At 39.2% G+C, this 20,947-nt stretch overlaps 2 protein-coding genes across 3 annotated transcripts; one reads left to right on the top strand and one right to left on the bottom strand.

Moving 5' to 3' along the window:
- Nucleotides 1-462: 462 nt before the first annotated feature.
- stx18 (syntaxin 18) lies at nt 463-16,999 on the bottom strand. The gene is made up of 11 exons (XM_035661928.1): nt 16,815-16,999; nt 7,342-7,409; nt 5,133-5,248; nt 4,779-4,856; nt 4,518-4,584; nt 4,321-4,412; nt 2,472-2,563; nt 2,062-2,120; nt 1,499-1,568; nt 1,327-1,407; nt 463-1,199 (listed from the first exon to the last, which is right to left on the bottom strand). The coding sequence occupies exons 1-11, from the start codon at nt 16,965-16,967 to the stop codon at nt 1,104-1,106; spliced, it is 972 nt and encodes a 323-aa protein (XP_035517821.1). The 5' UTR covers nt 16,968-16,999; the 3' UTR covers nt 463-1,103.
- LOC118328277 (myb/SANT-like DNA-binding domain-containing protein 4) lies at nt 16,991-20,654 on the top strand. Of its 2 annotated transcripts, none has more exons than XM_035661929.1 (4): nt 16,991-17,190; nt 17,420-17,721; nt 17,929-18,058; nt 18,227-20,654. In XM_035661929.1, exons 2-4 carry the CDS (start codon nt 17,424-17,426, stop codon nt 18,609-18,611), a joined length of 813 nt encoding a protein of 270 aa, XP_035517822.1. In that variant the 5' UTR covers nt 16,991-17,190; nt 17,420-17,423; the 3' UTR covers nt 18,612-20,654. The 2 variants fall into 2 exon arrangements, with proteins under 2 accessions (XP_035517822.1, XP_035517823.1); XM_035661930.1 differs by having other exon boundaries at nt 17,932-18,058.
- The last annotated feature ends 293 nt before the right edge of the window (nt 20,655-20,947 follow it).

Consider the following 20,947-nt stretch of genomic DNA (forward strand, 5'->3'; position numbering starts at 1 on the left):
TTTCAAACAATGTAATGATTACCATTGAAGTGCATTTGCTACATACAAATGTTAAATGAAAAACTGAAATAAAGTGCCCACATTTCACATCAATGTCCAAGTGGAATTAATGTATGGATAACAACATGAACTATTTCAAGAGTAAGTCTAGTCAGTAATGCTGAAACTCCCTCAGTGCAGAAAATAAATACAGTTAACAGCTCCAGTTCCCTTGAGTTAAGATCAAAGAAAAATGTCTAAGCCTTGTAATGCTTTACCCAGAATATAGGTTAATCCTAATAAACAGATTAGCTGAAATATCAGGAGGCTGTGTGAATCAAATCTCCTGTCAACAGCTTCCTTTCTTTCGCTGACATGAGCCAAGACAGGCCCTTGCTCTTGATGTTATCTGAAAGCTTGACATAAATATGAAATTCATTAACTGTTATACCCTGAGGTAAAGAAAGACGATACAGAATTTAATTAAGAGAATTACTTAGTTTTACTAGAATGTGAGTGGTGTGTCAGTACAGTTACGCTGTGATAGACATCAAATAAATTGTTCTGCTTCTCATAATTGCCTGGAAAGGAAAACATTCCTTACATTTGACAGTGAAGTATAATGTATATGTCACTGAGGGACACAAGTTTATAATGTATATAAATAATGTACATGAGACAGCAAGGCAATGTAATGTCAGTCTGCACAGTATCCTTTAGTCTGTTCCAAAAGGCATCAACAGAAATCAATGGTTTTTTTCAGTCAGTCAGAACAAGAGTAGTAGCCAATCAAACCATTATCACTGCTTTTAGTGGCGGACAAAGACCAATTGTCCAACCACACACACACACACACAGACACACAGACAGTGCTCCATACAAAGTTCTCCTCCACAGAAGTGCTTTTAAAGACTGAAACTAGATAGCATTAGGGAAGAACAAACTGCCGTCTTCACTTGAACACAGAATCTTCATGAAGAACATGCTGTTGCTTTGTACATCAGGTCCAGCGTGGTAAACTGTACATTCAGTCTCAGTGTTGTCGTCGTTTCTTATCGAGATAACCAAAATGTGCCGGAGCTAGACTGTTTCCTGTCGTATAGAGTCCATGCTGACCAGCTGTGTTAGCTGTCATACCAGTCCAGGAAGAGGAGAGAGAAAGAGCACATGACCAGGAAGAAGAGGATCCATACCCGGAAGCCGGCGTTGTTTTTGATTGCCTTATGATAGAAGTAAACAAAATTACCTTTACTGCTCAGATTTATCAACCAAAGGAAAACATAAAATAAAAAATGAATAGCACATGTGGACTAGATGGAATGGTTGTTTTCATTTAGGGAATGTTACCTCTCGTATATCCTCATTGCCTTCTTTGACATTTTCTGTAGCACCCACAACCAGCTGATGAATACTGTCTATCTCCGTTTCCTGTCAAAGAAAGTGAGGTGGAAAATGAGTTTAGGTACACCTTGTCCTCAAAATACTGTGTTTTTAAGTGACTGGAATGGAAAGAACTCACTTGGTGCAGGACTTTCTCAGCAAAGATCTCCTGCAGTCGAGAGATCTCCACCACCTTTCCCTCGATTTGCCTGCCACACACAAAAGGAGCACATGAAATATCGAATAAAAACTGGGTGCTTAGCATATTTAAGCCTTTCCAGATGACATTAGGATTACAGGGACAGGTCTGGTGTTTAATAATTTTCACCTCAGGACCATTTAGTTCCATCTGGAACAAACATATAACCACAGTTATAATCTCATCTGCAAACACCTATGTCCTTGGGTCAATTTAATCCTGTCTGGATCGACATCTGGTATTTCACATAATTGTTGTATTGCTCACCTGGCATTTCAATCAGTGGGGCAATGTAATTTAGTGGGAGGGGAAGTGACATTGCGTAACACATTCACACAAGAGTGCCTCTGGATTTTACCACAGCTCGCTGGTAAATAATTTTACTGTTCTGGTGTGTGTAAACAGAATGCAAGCACTGACATCCCCTGGTAATAGCCATGCTGTTCAGAACAGATAAAAAGGAAAAAAAGGGGGAAGTAACGTCTGTGCTGAGTGGGACTCACCTCACTTCATCCACCAGGCTGTTCATCTCACTCACCAACCTCTGGTTCTCCTGCTCAAACTAGTCATAAACCCACAAAAATAGAACATATTCATCAATAATGCCTATGTAGATTGTAGATTGTAGAGTAACTACAAGTTAGGATATGCTGTATTATGTAAACTATCTAGCCAAAAAGGCTAAATTAAAATAACTGTGTACTTTTGTGACTTGACAGACTGCAAGTTATATTTGTAATGACAAAAGCCTAAATGAGTCTGTTATTTGAACCTCCTCAGTAAAGCATTGAATGTGTTCTTTACTGAATCCCTGTGCATTTAGACTTCTTAATCCTCATGAGACACACATGAATCATACAAATCTACATCATTCTGTATGACATAAATACTGAATATGTCTGAGGTGCCACACCATCTGGATCTCCTCCGGAGAGAGCTCATCCTCCGCTCGGCCCTCCTCCCACAGGTTGACAGGGTTGTCCAGGACCTCTGATACACTCTTTTCTACAGGACAGAAAACAGACAACTTCACTTGTCTACAAAAACTCCAAACGCTCACTCCATCATTCCCTCTGTCCATCTAAATCCCTCGATTAGTTCCTAATTCTGTCTTTGGAGGGAAAAATATAACCCTGTGTGTTTATTTAGATTAATTTATTTAGATGATTATTTAGTGCCTTGTAGTCACTTCACATTTCAGCACATTGGACTGACAGTAATATAAATTGAAGGAGTGCAGTAATTAATCGTTATCATGAGACATTACACCTTGGCTGTGGACTCAGTGGGGCTTGATGAAAATGGCTCATTAATAGGATAGGAGAGTGAAAAGGGTAACAGAAATATCATTGTTGTCTGAGAGGTTCAGTGGCAAGGTGACAATATACAGTACAAACATTGTGCTGCCAAACACAAATGATCAGCCTCTTTAATGACTGTTTATAGAGATTCTTAAAAAGGTCCAGGTATGATGTTTATATAATGACATATATTTTATAATGCAACACAGTGACAGCAATTTAATAGCAATTATGTGCATTTTTTTAAAGTGAAAATGAGTCAATTTAAACTAAAATCATTTTGATGCCTTCAGTTTGTTTCTCTAAAGTGATAATAAGGTTGAGGAAGTAGTGTCTTTAAGCAGTTTTCATGGTACACATAATAATCCTGTTAACATGATAACAACAATGAGACTAATTGCTTTTTGACTGACTACTATCAAACCTAACTAACATTGTTATTACCATAATTACGCTATAACACATTATAATGCCATTAAAAATCCATTTTAAAATTAAAAATGTAATGCTGCTGTTGCCATTAGAGCTGGAATGAAGTTGACGATGGCCCTGAGAACGTTGAGTGATGTAGAGAGGACTGGGAACTTTTATCTTATTGCCTCTAAAAATGTGTCCCTGTGAACTGTGCGGTGCATCCCTACATGTGAATGATTCCTGATTACATAAACCTGCAGAATTACAAGGTAATGGTTGTGGCTTCATCAAAGCACCGTCGTCAGGCATAATGGTGCTGACTGTGTCATGGCACTTTTCAAATTTGAGGCTGCAGATGAAACACAAAGACCGGCCTGCTAACTTTAGATGGCTGTGGAAATGTAAATAATGTATATAACATGTTACATTGTATACTTTTATACAATGTAAAGACAGATAATATACAGGTAATAACCACCCATTCATCTTTATTGCAGAATATGATAGGCTTCAATCAAATGTACCTACTGGTTTAACCTGGGCTTTTACTTTTATATTTAGATTCAGGTTCAGGGTACATAATTGTACCAATAGGTAGATTTAGTTTGCAGTAAAAGACAATGAATTCCTTACAACTCAGACAATTGACAAACATGACACAACTTGAAAAAGTGCCATTATAAAAACGAGAAATAACAAAAACAAACCATTAAAATAGACAGTCACTAGAATAGATGAGGTGAAAGGGCAGGTAAAAAACTGCTACTACAAGGCCAATTTTATACCACTTTGTTCTTGGGACTATAAACCTCTGTCCGTTGACATAGTTACGGTGCATTTCTATCATTAGTTCCACATTTTCTTGCCCTGCACAGAATGCGTGGAAAAGTGCACTTTACAGGGCACAGAAATAGCTAAATACACAATAATGCCAAACCAGCAAAGAACAAGTCATGGTCAGTAAACACGAACATGTAGCAGAATATCTTGTACCTCTTTGTGTGCTGCCACATAAATAGAGTCCAGTGTCTCAGGGGACTCACTTACCAGTACTTTCCTCCTTGACAGTCTTCTCCTCCGTGGGCTCCACTTCTGGCGCTCTCTCAACCTTACTGTGGTGCTCTGGGGCCAGTCTGGACCTGAAACCACAGAGCAAAGCGTCATGTGAATCAGGAGCAAACTGTTGCAAAAAGTTGCAACAGTCCTAAAAAGTCCTCCTCATAGAAGCACATTTTACTACTCACAGCCTCTTCTTGTCCACCATTCTCTTGACCCGGATGGCTCTCTGCTCAGAGTACAGCTTGCATACTCCTGAAAAACAATCGACATTCACATGATGTTACCATGCGGTCCTCACGTTGTTTTCCAATGCAAACAGCAATCGGGGCTCATACCCACTACTCCCTGAGCCTTTAAATGTCCTAAAGATAAACAAATGGATGCATACACAATAGTCCATAGAAGACAAGCTATAAGACGTGTGCTGTCTGAATGCATGAACTCACCTCTCAGATACATTTCAATGAGGTCCAGCACGGCTCCTCTATGCTCCTTTATCTGGGCTGATGTCACCTGCTTCTCCGCTATCGTGACAAGAGTAACACATTCACTTATTAAAAACAAACTCAAAAAAAGTACAGACAAATCCAATTTCCTCTCAGCTCCCAGGTTGATTTAAAAGTCAATAAACTTCAGAGGCCAGTTTAATCTGAGTTGTATCTTTAATGTATGCTGCACAATGCAAGACGGAACTAGCACCACCTGAAAGCATATTCTACATTTACAATGATATTATTATTATAATATATAATTATATTTATAGAGTGGTTAATGTGCTGCACAGTAAAAGAAGCACACACCTTCATTGCGTAGCTGCTTGATGGCCTCAGAACAAGTCCTCATGAAGATCTGAGCGTCCTGGTCAATCTGGTCTCGTTCATTGTCCGTCATACGGGTAAGATCTGACGAGATGAGACTGTAAAACACACAAGAACAATCACAGTGATTTCTTTGAGGGCATGTTTCAAAAGCTGAACCTTATACTTATATCCAAACAAACCCTATCAAGCATTATGTGCAGCAGAGACCAATCCCATCAAGCACTGGGAAGATGGCAGAGAAACCCCTGAAAATGCCTTCAGACCACAAATGGGCCAGTTAAAGTTTCCAATTCCTGTGTTCAGGTTTTATTACATGAAGAGGAAATTGAAACAATCTGAGGAAACCTTTACAAACATGAGGAAAACATGAAAACTCATTATTGTGACTGAAACATACTGTAGGACCTTCTTGCTGTCAGATCTGAGATTGTCTCCCTCTGGTGGACACAAGACACAATGACTCTCCGTAGCTAAGAACATGAAGGGATGGTGATGATTCTATTCTGCTGTAAAGGTGGATTCGGACTGGTTAGATTGGATTTTAAAATGGTAAGTCAGCAACTACTTAGATAATTAAAGGTGGGGTAAGCAATTCTGGAGAAATCCAATACTATGACAAATGATTTCATGTGAACAACAACCGAGAAGGTTGTAACATTGTGATGTAACGTTATGTTGTGGGTTTGCAAACTGTTGCTAATGTTGCTGCTGTGAAGCTGACACGCAGAGAGGATGAAATGTTTTCCACAGCTAGCACACCAGCTCCAGACAAAGTAGACAGTAAGCTGACTTGCCCAGGGACTGCGGTTAAAAAGTGTGAGTGGCAAAACTGCCACATTTACAGAATGTCCATTAATGTGCACTGTGCCTGTAACTTTAAACTGTATAAATACATCAATGAATGAATGAATTTCCATGGGGCAAGTCATTTAATATTACCTTATTATTATTGACACACAAATCCTGGCTGGAATAGCTGGAATAACAAGTTAGAATTGTGTGGCTTTGTCCAATCCACTTTGTTTCCCATTTACAGAGCCAGGGCTGTATACAGTGCAGAGTACACAGAGTGGAAAGCTAGCAAACTGCTAGGAGATACTTGAAAAAAAATGTACTGTATTAGAATCGCATTACCTAGAATCATTTATCCCATCTTCACTCAATCGTTAAAGTAATTTTTCAGAAAAAAATGGCAAACATTTTCTTCATATGTTTGGCTTTTGGACTGCTGGTTGTACATCAGAATTTATTGATGTTGCATGTCTGGGAAATTGTGATCTTGTCTTTTGAGAAAATAATTGACAGATGTATTGATAATGAAAATAAGCATTAGAGGCAGCCACTAAAGAAATCAAACATGAAAGAACAAAGATGCAGTGATAAAACACAAAGTTGAACAAGTCATCCTTCAACCTACTTACAGTGACCTACAGAAGGACTTTAAGATGCCGCCGTAACGTGTTATAACATATTCTATTTGATTCAAGAGCACCATCAATCGGGCTTTTACTTTAACCGTAGTAATACTTGGTCTGAAATGATTACTAGCTAAGCCTATTCTGTAAGCATTTGGAAGTAAACTCTGTATAATCCATAGTCTATAATTATTCTGTCTGTGGAGGAAAAAGGAAGTTGATAAGTAAATTGGAAAACAGGAACGGCTAATGACGAGACTTGCACACATACCACTGATGGCTTCTCGATGGATTTTCCCACCACTAAATACTGCTGCGCTCCACCCACTGACATCTCTAATGTTTAGTTAATGCGCTCTGTTGAGGCTTTATCAACAAACCTAACAAAACACTGGCTACTCCACACACCCACACCTACAAAACACAGAGGGGGCCTTGAAGGGAGGAAGGCCTGGATTAGTCCCAGGGCGTGATTTGTTCTTCACTTGGTTGCAGCTCAATTATTCCAGACAATTAGACTGGAGACTGCCGCTACAGACCACCCTACTCGCTGCTGACCTTGTGCCAGCAGACAGCCCCTGCAGCACACACACATACACACCAGAGACATATCTGACAGTACCTTCAAGTAGCCCTGACTCCTGACCTTCTCTGAATTTTGTCAAAATCAAAGTGTTTGTCTCTTCTCCGGCCTCCCTCTGCAACCTTGAGGGGCTTTTACCACTGCTGTTGTCGATTGTGGTGGATTACTGCGACCGTTTGGAGAGGCTTACCTTCCGGCGCTCACATAATCTTTCCTGTGTTGTAGTAGAAAGTCTTTGAGCTTGGTGATGTTTGTGATCTGTCAAAATAAAGTGAGAAGAAGCATTACTTGACTGCATTACCATCATGTCAATGAGTCTGTTTAAATGCTGTGCCTCAGTTGCTCCGTCAAATGTGTATGCTCAAGAAAGAAGTTTTTAGACGTGTACCAGGAAACTATTTTCTCCCAACTACATTTAGACAGAGCCAGAGTAAATGTATAATTTTGTGTTTATTGGATGTGACAGGCGACCAATGTCCGTATAACTCTGTGAATTCTCAATATTTGCTTTTGACAATTCATCAAGTCTGGGACATACAAAAATCAAACCTGCAATTTCCTCGTCAAACAGCTCTCATAAATAAAACCATGAGCGGCTGCATACAGAGCACTGAAAGAGCCATCTCTAATAAGCTTTAAATTCATGATCTGTTACTATTTATCACTGAGAAAATGTCCAAGTGTGTGTGTGTGCACAGGGAAACCAGAGGAAACTTGGTTCAATCCAATATTTGCTCCTGTAATTCGGTCAAATATTAAAAAAGACCAAATTGCTTCCCTGTCCACAGAGCTCTGCTGGCAGGGTACAAGTGGGTGTGAATACGCACACAGCAGGCTCTGTTAGATCCAGAAGAAGACAGAACTCAGACAAGCTAAGGATTGAAAAATGACACAATGAGTTTGACTGTGACAGGGACCCCAGAGCGTGGGAGATTATTTTGATAGCATAACGACGCTGTCTTCGGCCTTCGGCTTTTTCACTCTAACAACCTCAATTATCAAATTGCCTTGGCTGTGAGGGGTAACCTGGCACCAGCCGTCTAATAATGTCTCTAAACATTCATTCCTAGCCTAACGGTGACTTGAAGCAGTGTTTTATTTGAGCTGACATTTGAAAAATGACAAGTTTTTCAATGCTGAAAGAAGGTGTCAAGATAAACAGAGGTAAGCAATTTGTTAGAAAGCTAGAACTCAGTCTTTGGTTTAGAAGGTAATTCAGTGACGTATGACACTGCTGTGGGGCGCTAACTCGGGCAAGGGCTGTTAAGGCAAGCCGACCCTTGTAATAATACAATTATTTGAGGTCAAGAGTTAATTGTTGTTCAGAGCAGTTGAGCTTAGAGGGGGTTCAGGGGAGAAGACAACCTTTCTCATGGTTCAAAGTGTATTAAAACTCCGTCTGTGTTGTAGTGTCGCAGTGAATGAGGAAACTTTGAAACGAGCTCCTGCGAGATTGGTAGGATTTTCCAAAAGTGCAGCCATAAAACCTCCACTGAATAAGCTGCTTTTTATAATGTCCTGCGTGATCCTGTTGGTTGGAAAAGATCTTTTTTTTAAACAAACAGACAATAATGTTTTCTTCAGCAATTAAATCATGGATTCATCCAACTCAATATGTATCTTACAGTACAAAAAGAAAACAAATGTTTTTCTTCATTCATAGTCTTTTGTGATCATTTTGATTGGTGGTTCATCTAGGAGTATTATAGCTCACCTCCTATAAGAAACACTCAAGTCTATTGTGAAGTATTTAACCTGGCCTAGAGCTGAAACAATTAGTTGATTAATCAATAAGTCAATCAAACAAAATCACCTGCAACTATTTTTTTATAATAAGTCATTGTTTAAGCAAAAATAACTACTACTATCCCCATCATCATCAAATGTGAATATTTTTTTAATCTTCTGTGATTGTGAATTAAATATTTTTGGTGGATTATTCGTCTGAGAAAACAAGATGTTTTATGACATGGGCTCTGGGCTCTTTCTGACATTCTATAATCAACTAATCAATGGATAATAAAAAATAACTGCTCAATACTGCCCTAATGTCATCTTGTAAAACTACTGTCAATATATTTATCTGTATTTTTAAAAGGAGGCCAAATTTGTCCAGACCTGACCTTTGAGTGCTAAAGATGAAGCATGATGAGGCAATTGTCATGATCTCATTAAGCCTTCGACTCCCTTATCTCAAGTAAAACCAGCTCTGGTGGTAAAATGGTTATTTACAGCCACAAAAACCACTGTGGAAGCACACTTTTGAGTTTCAGTAATTCTCAGTTTTTAAGACTATCCTTGGCCTGCCACAAAGTGGAAAATATAACCTCTTACATGGCATGACTAATTTATCTTTAACTATAAATTATATTTTATACTTAGCCTCAGCCTTTTATTTATGTGCTAACTATATTTGCCTGCAGACCTCTGTCCATGGCACTGCACATGTTTGACCAGCAGGCAGTGCTAAATCCACAGCATTGGAACATGCTGAGTCGGACAAGGAACGAGTGGGAGGTGTGCGTGTGTGTGTGTGTTGTGGGGGTGCCGGGGAGTGTCAAGACTGCTGCTCTGGGGGTTGAGCTGTCTCTTGTGTGTATACATTGGAGCTCAGATTCCCCGCACAACCTCAAGGGTTTGTAGGGGGTCAGAGGGATCAATTGCTCTTGTAACTTAAGACCCCAAAGAGCAAGTAATTCCTCAACAATGAGGAAGGGGGTGGCCATGTGCATGTGGCTCACCGTATATATGTGTGTGTGTGTATGCAGCTATATGTGAGCGTGTGTGCGTGTATACATGCAACCGCCATAGGTGTGTGTCAGGCAGAGCTCACAGCGAAGGCAGAAGGAGACAGTCTGCCGGGCTACATCTAATCTCGTCATCATCAAAGACCCCCACTTTACCTCCTCACTTTCTCCTTCCCCCTTGCTTCCCTCCAGCCCCAATTGAGCCCAAACAAACCATCAGGGGGGATTATTATGAGGAAGAAAAGAGAAAAGGCTTAGCTAGCAGATTTCTAAAGAGCTTGGATGGCTCTTTGTTTTGTTAAATGCAGGTAACTGACAGAATTTGATGATGACTGCCCCGCTTTGGTTTAAGTCCCTGTGTGTCCTGACCGAAGGCTATCCATACTGACGCCACGCTATGTTGTGTATGTGGGCCTGATACAGAGAGGATGCTTCAGCGGAGAAGACGCATGTTGATTCTATTATCATGTTTATGTCTGACTCTCTAATGGGTTCAGTTTTGTCTTCTTATGTCTATTTACAGCTAAAGTGCTTTAGTCAGCTCTATAAACAAACAAAAGGTTCCCCCAACGAAAGCTTTTCAGATTATTTATGAACAGGGTCTTTGACCTATTTTGAAATGTGCTAAAGTTATATCTACGTGTTTCATTTAGATTCAAAGCTGTAGTAAGCGACATTTGTATACAGTCTTGCCGTTTGTTGATCATGCAGGTCAGATCCTACATGGATACAAAAAACAAATACTGAGGCACATCAGTGGCGATGTTGTATGTTTGAAAGAGTACAAAGCTGCCACTGTGCTGTAACGCTGAGTCACATCTCTATATCTTTTCCCTTTTACAACAAATTGAAAGTGTTTTAGAAGCATCTTTGTCAGTCGCGAATCAGAGATCCGACTGAGACCGGCCGTGTAGGTGACATCACCGTTGAGACAGGTCTTGTGTTCTGTTTTGGACAAAATTCGATGGAAACTACACAGCTGCATTCTGAGGCTATTAAATCACATTTTAACAATCAATTTCACAAGAAACAGATGTATTGGCTGGGACTGTCACGTTTAACTCACAAAACGTGGACACTAGAGTGCACAAAATAAAAGAATAAAAACAGGCAGCGGTAACATCAAGTGACACACGTCACACAAGATCTGATATATTGTACAGAATGTATTGCGATCCTTTAAGGAGCGTGATTATGTAACACTGTGATAGTAGTTTGTGATTCCTGCAACAAATCTTTGAACAATCAGAACATGTCAAATTATCTGTCTGTTAGTCAGGTAAATCACCAGTTCCCCTCCCTTCCTCTCACTCAGTGTTCACATCTAGATAGTACTTACTATTGTAATATACAGTAACTAACTTGCCCTGAAGACTTTGCACACACCTTGGATTTACACTGGCAAAGTGCCTTCTTTTTGATTTATTTCTGTCAAGTCATTTAATAATAAGTAATAAATATGCTTATACAGCAGCTTTCCATCTCTATGCCATAGGTGGTGTTGCTAAATTTGTGTGGGTACTTCTGGAGAGAAAAACACTCTCGCTCTGGTTTCCAAATTTCACATTTAAGGTCGAGGTCAGACAACTGTTGTAAAGACAAAAACCAGAGGAACTGTGCATATAGAAAAAATGTCGGATAAGTATCTAATACAGTATTGATTTAAATAAAGTCATTTAATTTGAGGAATGACGAAAGTAACTATAAGCAAAGTGGGTATGCCTGGAAACAGACTAGAATTCTAATACTGTATCTAATACTCAGGCTTGAACAAACAAACAAGCACCAGAGTAACTTTTTCTCTTGACCTTTGCCTTAAACAATGAATTTAATGTACTGTAGAGGAATGGTGATCACAGCTGAAAAGTAAACAATGTGTTTACTGTTACAGTAAACAACATTTTCTGCTTTAGTTTGAATTGCTGTATTAAATATCAATGAGAAATGACTATGCATAATTAATACCTCATGTGTTATAGCACCAACATCTTAATCTAGACCAACAAGAACACTAGTCTCTTTTAGAGCTGTCTCTAAGTAGAGGAGCACACATCTGTTGCAGTTTCATGGTTCAGACTCTCTGTATTTGGAGTGTCAGGGTTAAGTATGCAGTCTGCTGTCATCTGTATTGGTAGTATTTCAGCATTTGTAACTCACAATAACTAAGATTGTCTAATGACAAAGCCTGACAACATTCTTCAAAAAGCATCAACAGCTGCTGCTTTGGTTTGGGAACACATTTAAATGTTTAAACTGAACCTAGTCTATTGAGCTCAACATTACTTTTGTTCCGCTTAAACTATTTGGTCTGCAGAGTACAGTATCTGGTGTCCATCTTATGATTTAGAGTTTGACATACATCTGTAAATCTGCATTTCACCTCTTTTTCCTCTTTTATTTTCATTTTCATGAATCATGCAGGAACATTTTGTTGCATGCAGTGAAACCAAATCAAGACTGTGCTCAGGCATGACAGCAGATGCTTCAAAATTCAATTTGCCTGGCTTTCATGGGAAAACAGTGCAGAGATTAGGCCGACTGGTAAAGAGACCATTTAGCAGCACGTTCATCTCATGGTGATCCCTGCAAATCACTTCCCCATGGCTGAAGCACTGACTTAGTATAGTCTTGGCTTTGACAGCTATACGTGAGCATGTTTTTACCTATGTGCCGATGTAGCTCGATGAGTGTAGAAATGAAAGAGGAAACGTTTTGAGGTGTCTTGGGGTTGGAAAGATTATTCCACTTTTATTCATATGTTTTTGGAAATAATGTTACATAAAAATATATATTGCAAACCTCCATAAAATGTGCAATATAAAGAAGCTTCAATGAAATTATGTTGTCTCATGAGACAATATCCTATCAAATCAAAGTCAGGATTTTGTTTTTTATTTGCTATATATATTTTTTTTATTCTCTCTATAAGGCTCTACAGTACTTAGGCTTTGTGCTTTTACCATAAATGTTTTAACTTTGTTACCTGACCGACAATAACTTTTATTTTAATTAGAGGCCTGGCAAATATATATACCTAAGGAAGAATATTTAGTATAATGAATATATGAGTCAGTAATTATATAGTACTATATATATTTATATATAAAAAAGTCAAAAGGGCAGTTTTCCACACTAGTGCACTTTATTCCCTAAATGGCTGACATTAACTCATAAATGTCACTGCTGTACACCATCTGCCCAACATGACCTAATAAATGCAGAAGATCATCAGATAAAGAAATTATTTGGGCAGATATAGTCCAGAGTATCTCCAAAACATACCTTTTATGAAATTGTGAATGTTTAAAAAAAACATTTTGGCTTTGACATGTATCATTACTAACACAAATATCAAGCAAACCCGACTCTTAAAATTCAAACGAAATGTTTTGAGAATATACTAGCATACTCTTTCAATGTGAAAGTTGTCATAGGGAAGAGACCCCCCCTCCCTAACAGCACAACATACTTTTAAGTGCTGGCTGAGGGCCACACTTTTCAGGGTTTCTAAGAAATCACTGTGAGAAGCAGCCTATTTTGGAATACCAATACTAAAGGCACAGTAGGGAGCGAAGCACTATTTTCTACACACAATTTACCAATTTTAAAGTGACCTCCTCCATTTAAACTCGAGAAGGGCAGCATGCTGTGGAGAGAGACGAGGTGAGCGGTGAAATGGAGATCATAGTGCCCCAAACCGACCCCTATGAGGTAAAAGATTCCCCTGACCAAACCCCACCCTGTAAACACTGGCCCTCTTATTAGTCAATCAGGCCTTTTTTGAATTGCCTTGAAAGAAGCTGCATTTCCTTTCTCATTGAGTTGCTTTTTGAATGGGAAAAAACCTCATAGGACCACTGTGTATTTGTCAACTTTGATGTTTTCTTTCTATTTTTGTGAAGCTTCGGTGGGAACTTGGAGAGTTATGCATGTCTTGAAGGGCACCCACATCTGTTGTGCATTAGGTGCCGGCCGTCAACATTGTTACTGAGGACCTAATTTAATATTTTCTCTGTTTTGATCTTCCACCTTTAATCACTGGCTCTTGGGAGGATCGGCTTTCCCCAAGAAATTGTTCAAGAGCCGAAAGAAAATGTTATTGCAGCATGTTTATGGAATCATACATGTGAAGAGCGGACTTGCACAAAAAATGCTGCCTATGTCAGGCTGTACAGAGAAGAATGGAGAGTTGAGTTGTGGGTGAAAACCGCAACATAACTGTAAGCAGTCAGGACATTCCAAACTCGCAATTTCAATTTCTACAAAAGCTGCTTCATCGAGATGGTTTGAGATTATATCTGCAGCACGAGGGAGACAGCAGTAGGGGGGAGGAGAGCAGAGGGAAGGCACCACAGGATAGGTTTGGGTTTCTTTGAATCAGCACCACTGCTTTTATTAAACCACCATTTCTAATATCAATGTAACAGAACATAACAAAACCCTGGTTGTGCAGAGCTGCTGCGACTGGGCTCACGTTTGCCTCAGACTGATGGTTGGAGACATCAGGTACAACTTAAAGTCCTGACTCCCCGAGGGAAACGTAAAGTGGTTCTTCAAGGTGCCTTTGAAGAGGTTTGTGTTCATGGTATACATGTCAGGCCAAAGACTTCTGGCTGTAGAAGCAACAATCGTGGCATGGAGCAAAGCCTTTTAGTTGCCAATAATTCATCTCCTACTGCCAACCATTGACAATGTCTAAGTGCCTCAATGGAAGAATAAAATTTGAGCTGTTTTGTCAAAATTCCTGAACTAATTAAACGCCAATGGTGCCCTGCCAAGTTTTTAAGGTCAGTTTCCCATGACAAGAGGTTCAAAACAACTTTTTTCCCCCAACAATATATTTAAGGCTATGTGAAATTTTCAACAATTTAAATCAAGATTAGTACACAGTAAGCTAAGTCTTTCAACAGACGTACTGAAACCAAAGCTGTCAATACAATTACAACCTATAGATAAACATTGAGCTAGGTTTGAATGCTCGTTTCAAATAGTTCACGACATTATAGGAAAACTTGCCATGTCCTTTCAATCTAAATGAAGTGAGGAGAAGGCTCTCCACTACTTTTATAAGTAATGTTTCTGCTTCAGCAGCCTAAAGTCTAGATCACATTGGGCAATTTTCCGGGTCAGTTCAAAGCCCAGAATCCAGGCCTGTCAGTGTTGGGGGAGAAGTGACATTTGAACCTGACAGTTGGCACAAAATATTCTGGGCTCAAAACTGCTGAGTCTGGCCAGTTGGCCCACTATGATTTTTTTTTCAAACAACTTAGCCTTTGTCTTCCCAGATCTCAAGCAGAGCAGTCATTTATTCTGAACTGCCCAGACTGGGCAGGATTTGAAAATTCCTGTAGTCCAACCAAAGTTCAAGTAAAAATAGGGACAATTGTATGAATGCTATGTTATTTCAGTATGTTCCCTGTGTACAGTAGATGACATTTTTGCAGTGATTTATCTTCAGAAGTGGTCTAACTTAGGTTAAGTTTTTGTAATATTCTTTGCAGTCTTTAGTCCATACAGTATTTATTCATGTCTACTTGAAAACAATAATTGCTGGCCATGATATGCTCACATTTCACAGGAATATAATGGTCAAGCAGGCGCACAATAAAGCAGGGCAGAAGAGGACATTGCTTTGTCTGAGAGAGACAATTTATTTTTAATTATGTAGAAACATCAGTCCCTCCCTGCTTTGTGAGTGGGTACAGACAAGCAGGACTGTACACAAAACATGTGCAATGCATGAATCTCTGCTCTGTCGATCAGTTACGTGTAAAACCTGTGCCAAAGATGTACAAATATGTGCCAAAAGAGACATTAGATTAACTGCAAAAAACTAAATGCCAGCTGTAAGAATTTTAATCTAACCTATTTGTTAACTTCAATTTACAACCTTAATGCCAAAAGAGTAGGCACCCTGCAAGGCGAGTTGGAGAAAGACGCAGAGTCAACAGCAGACAGATCGTTCCAGCCTAGCGCCGTTGTGTAGGTAATGGCTCTGTGGAAAGCTACTTTGTCTTGAATACATGGAATGACAATGCATCCTTTAACATGTACATTTGGGTTTACAGAAAAGACTAAACTAGTGCATCACTACTATTACTACTGTACAGTTTAAGAAAAGTGATTTCCTTTTTGAGAGTTGCAAATAAATAACACAATTCAGAGGGAGAAACATACAGCTCTGACTCACTGTGTGATATGGTCATAGTTTCTGGTTTGAAAGAGTGTTTGAAGAATTAGAGAATAAAGTTTACATAGTCAATACTATATGGTCATATGAAAATGTTTCTTGAACATCATATATCACTGGCCTACACAAGGCACATTTTGCCACACACTTTACACCAATATGGTTATTCCTTTAATATCTCTGGGTGCAATAAAGGATAAACATGTCAGCTTTATGGTAACTAGATTTCAGCATCAATGTGTTAAAGTGCCTTGATTAGTCAGTTATTAACTTTACTTGATTAGCATAAAACAGACATTGTTGCCTGGATATTTTATCAATCAATAGTTCATCAGTGTATTTGCTAGGCAATACCATCCTATAAAGTAACATATACATTGTAATAGAGGATTTTATTCATATAGCCCAGTCACACTGGATTGATTTTGCATTTAGCGAAGTTGTGACACTAAAGAGAAAGGCCTTGCTAACTATGAACAGCTAGCTAGTCCACACTGTACTAAAGTCACGCATTGAGGTTCAGTTTAATCCCCAACCACACCAGAGAACTGCCTAACTTTAAGTTCACATTTCCTAAACGTGCTGCTGCTCCTACAATACACCACGAGCAGTAACTCCACCACCACCACCACAGCCCAGCACTTAACGTTATCTGTCACTGCATGCACAGTGTGTCTGTGTCGACGCTAGCCCAGTGAGCTAAAGTTAGCTGGAGCAAACACTCACCACTTCTCTCGCCTTCGGGGAGAAGCCACTCTTTGGTCTGCTCCTCTTGAAAATGTCATCTTTCGGCGAGTCAAAGCCTATTCCTATCGCTTTGTTCCTCGTCTTGACCGTCTTCACGCTGGCTTTGAAGAGCAGAGTGATGTCCACAGCCATGTCTGCTGCGACCGCTGTAAACAAACCGACACGTCACCAGCGGAGGACGTCAGTATCCTGCGACGCTGTGGATTTTCCCTGAGACGGAGAGGAAAGCCTTACATTTTACCTTAAGCGTGTATCAGTTATTATTTACTATAGCGTGTATTTTACCTTATAGTATTAACAACCTTAGAGCGTCTGAGCTGGTATCAAGTTGCTCTTCGCCTTGATTGAGTTGCAGGTAGAGAAAATCTTAACATTTCAAAAAATCTCTTAAATATAACAACTTAAGTTTAAAGAGACTTAAGTGGAAGGCTTTACCTTTTAGTTAGATGACCATGTTAAATAATATGTTTAAATTCAATCATGTTGAATTTTTTGCACTGTATGCATGTGTAATAGGGATGTAATAGGGACCAAATGCACATACAGATAATCAATCATCTAATCAATCTGTGTGTGTTTCTCAGTAAAATGCCCCTACAACTTATTGAAGGGATGTCCACCCGGAAGCGAAGACCTAACTGGACAGACCAGGAGTGTCTTCTCCTTGCTCAGTTAATGCAGGAGAGGAAAGGCATAATCCGAGGGAAGTGCAGCACCGGAGTTTCAATACAGGATAAAAGACAAGCCTGGGAGGAAATAGCCCAAGCCATCAATGCTGCCTTTCCACAGATTCAGCGTACAGTTTCTGACTGTAACAAAAAGTGGGAGAATTTGCTGGCAAAGTCAAGGGAGGAGATCAAACGACAAAAAAGGCAAGCGGGAACAGGTGAGGAAAAGTTTGTTAGGAATAAAATCCTTATACCTTATAATTAATATCATTAAATCTACAGTCTAAGACTGTTTAAAGAAGCCAAGACCTTGAGGGTGGATATGTGGGGATTGCTGCAATTAAGCAAATCCCCATTGTTGATTTCCGTATTGAATTTATTGTATTTCATATTAATCGATGGACATCCTGATTTTTCATTCACAGAAGGCATGTCCCTTGATCAGTTCAGTACTGTGACTCAAGTAGTGATTTCTGTGATGAACCTCTCAGACATGCTGCAACAGGATGGAGAAAACTCTTCAATCTCAGAGTTGGTGGAAACTCAACAAAACAGGTAATACATTTTTTTTTCTTTTTGTGTGCTTAGAAAGCAGTAATTTATTGAAAATATGCATCTGTAATAGGGCTGCATTGAGGCCTGTTTTTTTGTCATTTGGATGAACCCACCCTTATGTGTTAAGGATGAAATGCAAATTCTTGTCAACAATTCTTGTTTTTTCAGCTGTGATGAAGATGGAGATGACCACACAATAGATGAAAGATTCTCAAACAAACATCCACTGACTGAGCTTGATCTCCCTACGTATCCAGATCCTTCTACTTTTTCAGCAGAACAGAAAGTGACTTTCACCAACGTCCCGAAATCACTCGCAGTGCAGTTTAGTGCTCATCGTGCTGCTGGCTTTTCTGCGTCTGCAGAACGACTAGATACTCCCTGCTCTACTTCTCCGCCCTCAGTACACTGCCCAACTTTGCAAGAGCGAATGGATTTGGAAATATCTGTGCTGAGAAGACAAGAGGCCGTCCTCAAGCTGCAAGAGGAATATTACACACTCAAAATTAAGCTAATGAAAAAGCAAATGGAAGAGCCCGTTTCAAAGGACTGAAGTAGCTGTAGAGAACGACTTGTTGAGCCTGTGAACTGTGACCATTCAAGTCAACAGAGCTGTTTTGAAATATTGATCAGGTTTGTGAGGTCACACGTGACAATACCGCGGCCCAGCTCTAATAGCAATGTCACCTCTCATTGTGAAGCAGGATTCACCAAGCGTTGGATTGTTCATCCACTAAAGGCCTGAAAATGCTTGATAATAGTTATGTTTATTCTACTTTCTGAAGTCTGATGGCGATAGTTTTGTGACACGGACCCCAGTGGACCGTAGCATACTAAAGTATAATACCTGCTTAACAGGGATCATGAGTTAGGTTTAGGCTGCCTTGAGACTGACTACTTTTACCACAAGTCTGCTTTTCTTATAATTTCAGTAAAAAAAATATTTATATTATGTTTATCTGGTCTTTTGGTGTTTTCTTCCCAAACTGGAATGGTCGATTGACTTTTTTCACAGTACACATTTTGACTTATAACAGGAACAGCAGAGCTTATCAGTATCATGAGCATGGAACTGGGAAACCTAAATGGAATGCAGCCATAATTAGTATTATGGGTTATACCTGTGCTTTTTCTGCTATGACCTGAAAATATCTGAGTTTTTCCCCGTGTACTGCTGGTCTGGGGAGACTGTGGAGAGCCATGTATTTATACATATGAAGCAACCGATTACTTCTTCACAATTCACCAGGAGTGTGTAATGCATGCAGTAGTTGGCTCCCCTAGGTCTCACTTCCATTCATGCAGGTGCTGTAACCAACCAGTAGCAGTCATTGGTGTGATAAAAATGATCTCCCACTTGCTTCCCACGTGCAAACAAGAGTGAGCTCAAGGTCAGATTACTTGGAACTGAACTTGGCTTCACAAGTCTGTGTAGTTTGAACATGCAGGAAGACCAATTGCAGATTTGAATATAGCCTTTAGCCTGTTTTTTTTATTCTCAGCGTGCATATATCTGTGTCCATGGTTATGGCCCCAAGAGCCATTTTGTCTGCACCAGACAACCATAATGCTAAGACCACACTACATTTTAAAACATTACTATTATGTATTATGGCATCAGAACAAACCAAAACCCCAAAACCTGATGAAATTAGTGCGCTTTATTTATGACATTTTTTCTGGTGTTCTACTTGATTATACTCATTACAGAAGTCTTTTTGAATTCTTTGTATTGTACTGTAATTGTTACATTAGTGAGCTACTCAGAGTTTGCTCTTTCACACTTGGTCCCATTGTAATGAGGGATTAAGTTTCCTTTTAAACTTTTAAAGTTTTTTAAAAAAGCAATCCCGCAAGGTTTGTTTGTGTTTTCTGTTTATTTGCATCAATGCATATTTTGTAGAATAAGATCTATCATGACATCAAGTTCTGCTTTTGTTGTGTATGATGAAAATGAAGGAATTCATGATGTTTGGTACCTTGCATTGCCTCATTACCACTTGAAGTCTCAGACTGAAAGACAGATCAGTCAGTGCAATATAGTAAAATTATTGTCGTGGATTGAAACTGTTATAGTTATTGATACACAATAATGAGAATATTGCTTATACTTATTAGTAGGCTACAAAGAGAAAACTTTACTCACTAACAAAACCTCACATAACGTTGAAATATTTTCCCAGGTGAATGTAATGTGCCATATAACTGTGGAATTACAACTATTACATTCTCAAATTCTTGAAAATGTATTCTCAGTAGGAAGTATAATTTAGTTTATCTGGCAGTGAAGTCTCACTCATATGTATAGTTTTACACTGTGAGAAATTTAGTTTATTTGCTGATTCATGCCATTTACTCCTAAGTGCAAATTTGGAAGCTGTAAATGTTTGACATATACCAATATACATATTTATGAAAATTCTGCTTGGTCATGCCAATGTAAGTAAAGCAACAATAATGTCCTGTCTAGACAAATGTAGTAATTTGTGCGTAATATTTCTCATAAATCCGTTCATTTGTATGTGACTGAGGTTGGCACCCAGATGTAAGCAGTGGGGCCCAGAGTGTTGAATAAAAGTCTGTTATTTGCTGTGTGGTTTGCTCATTTCCTTTGTTAGTGTTGTGCCAGACTGTGTTACAACTGAGTGCTGTGACTGTCTCTCCTTTCTGCTGCCTCAGCATTAACTCCTCATCATTTTTTCATTCACTCTTTTAGCTTTGACTGTGGAAAGAGAGCAGCTTTTCAAGGACTAAGGTTATGGGCACAAAAAGGCATGACTGCCTTTAATGTGTTGATATGAGAAGTCTAACAGAGCATTAAAGTTTCCTAACTTTTATCTTAACCACGGGATAAAGCACACTAATTGAGCTTGTTGCGAGCATGTACTG

Source organism: Morone saxatilis, unplaced genomic scaffold (genome assembly GCF_004916995.1).
Source record: "Morone saxatilis isolate NCDOM2014 unplaced genomic scaffold, NCSU_SB_2.0 Contig18, whole genome shotgun sequence".
In the NCBI taxonomy this organism is placed as follows: Eukaryota; Metazoa; Chordata; class Actinopteri; family Moronidae; genus Morone; species Morone saxatilis.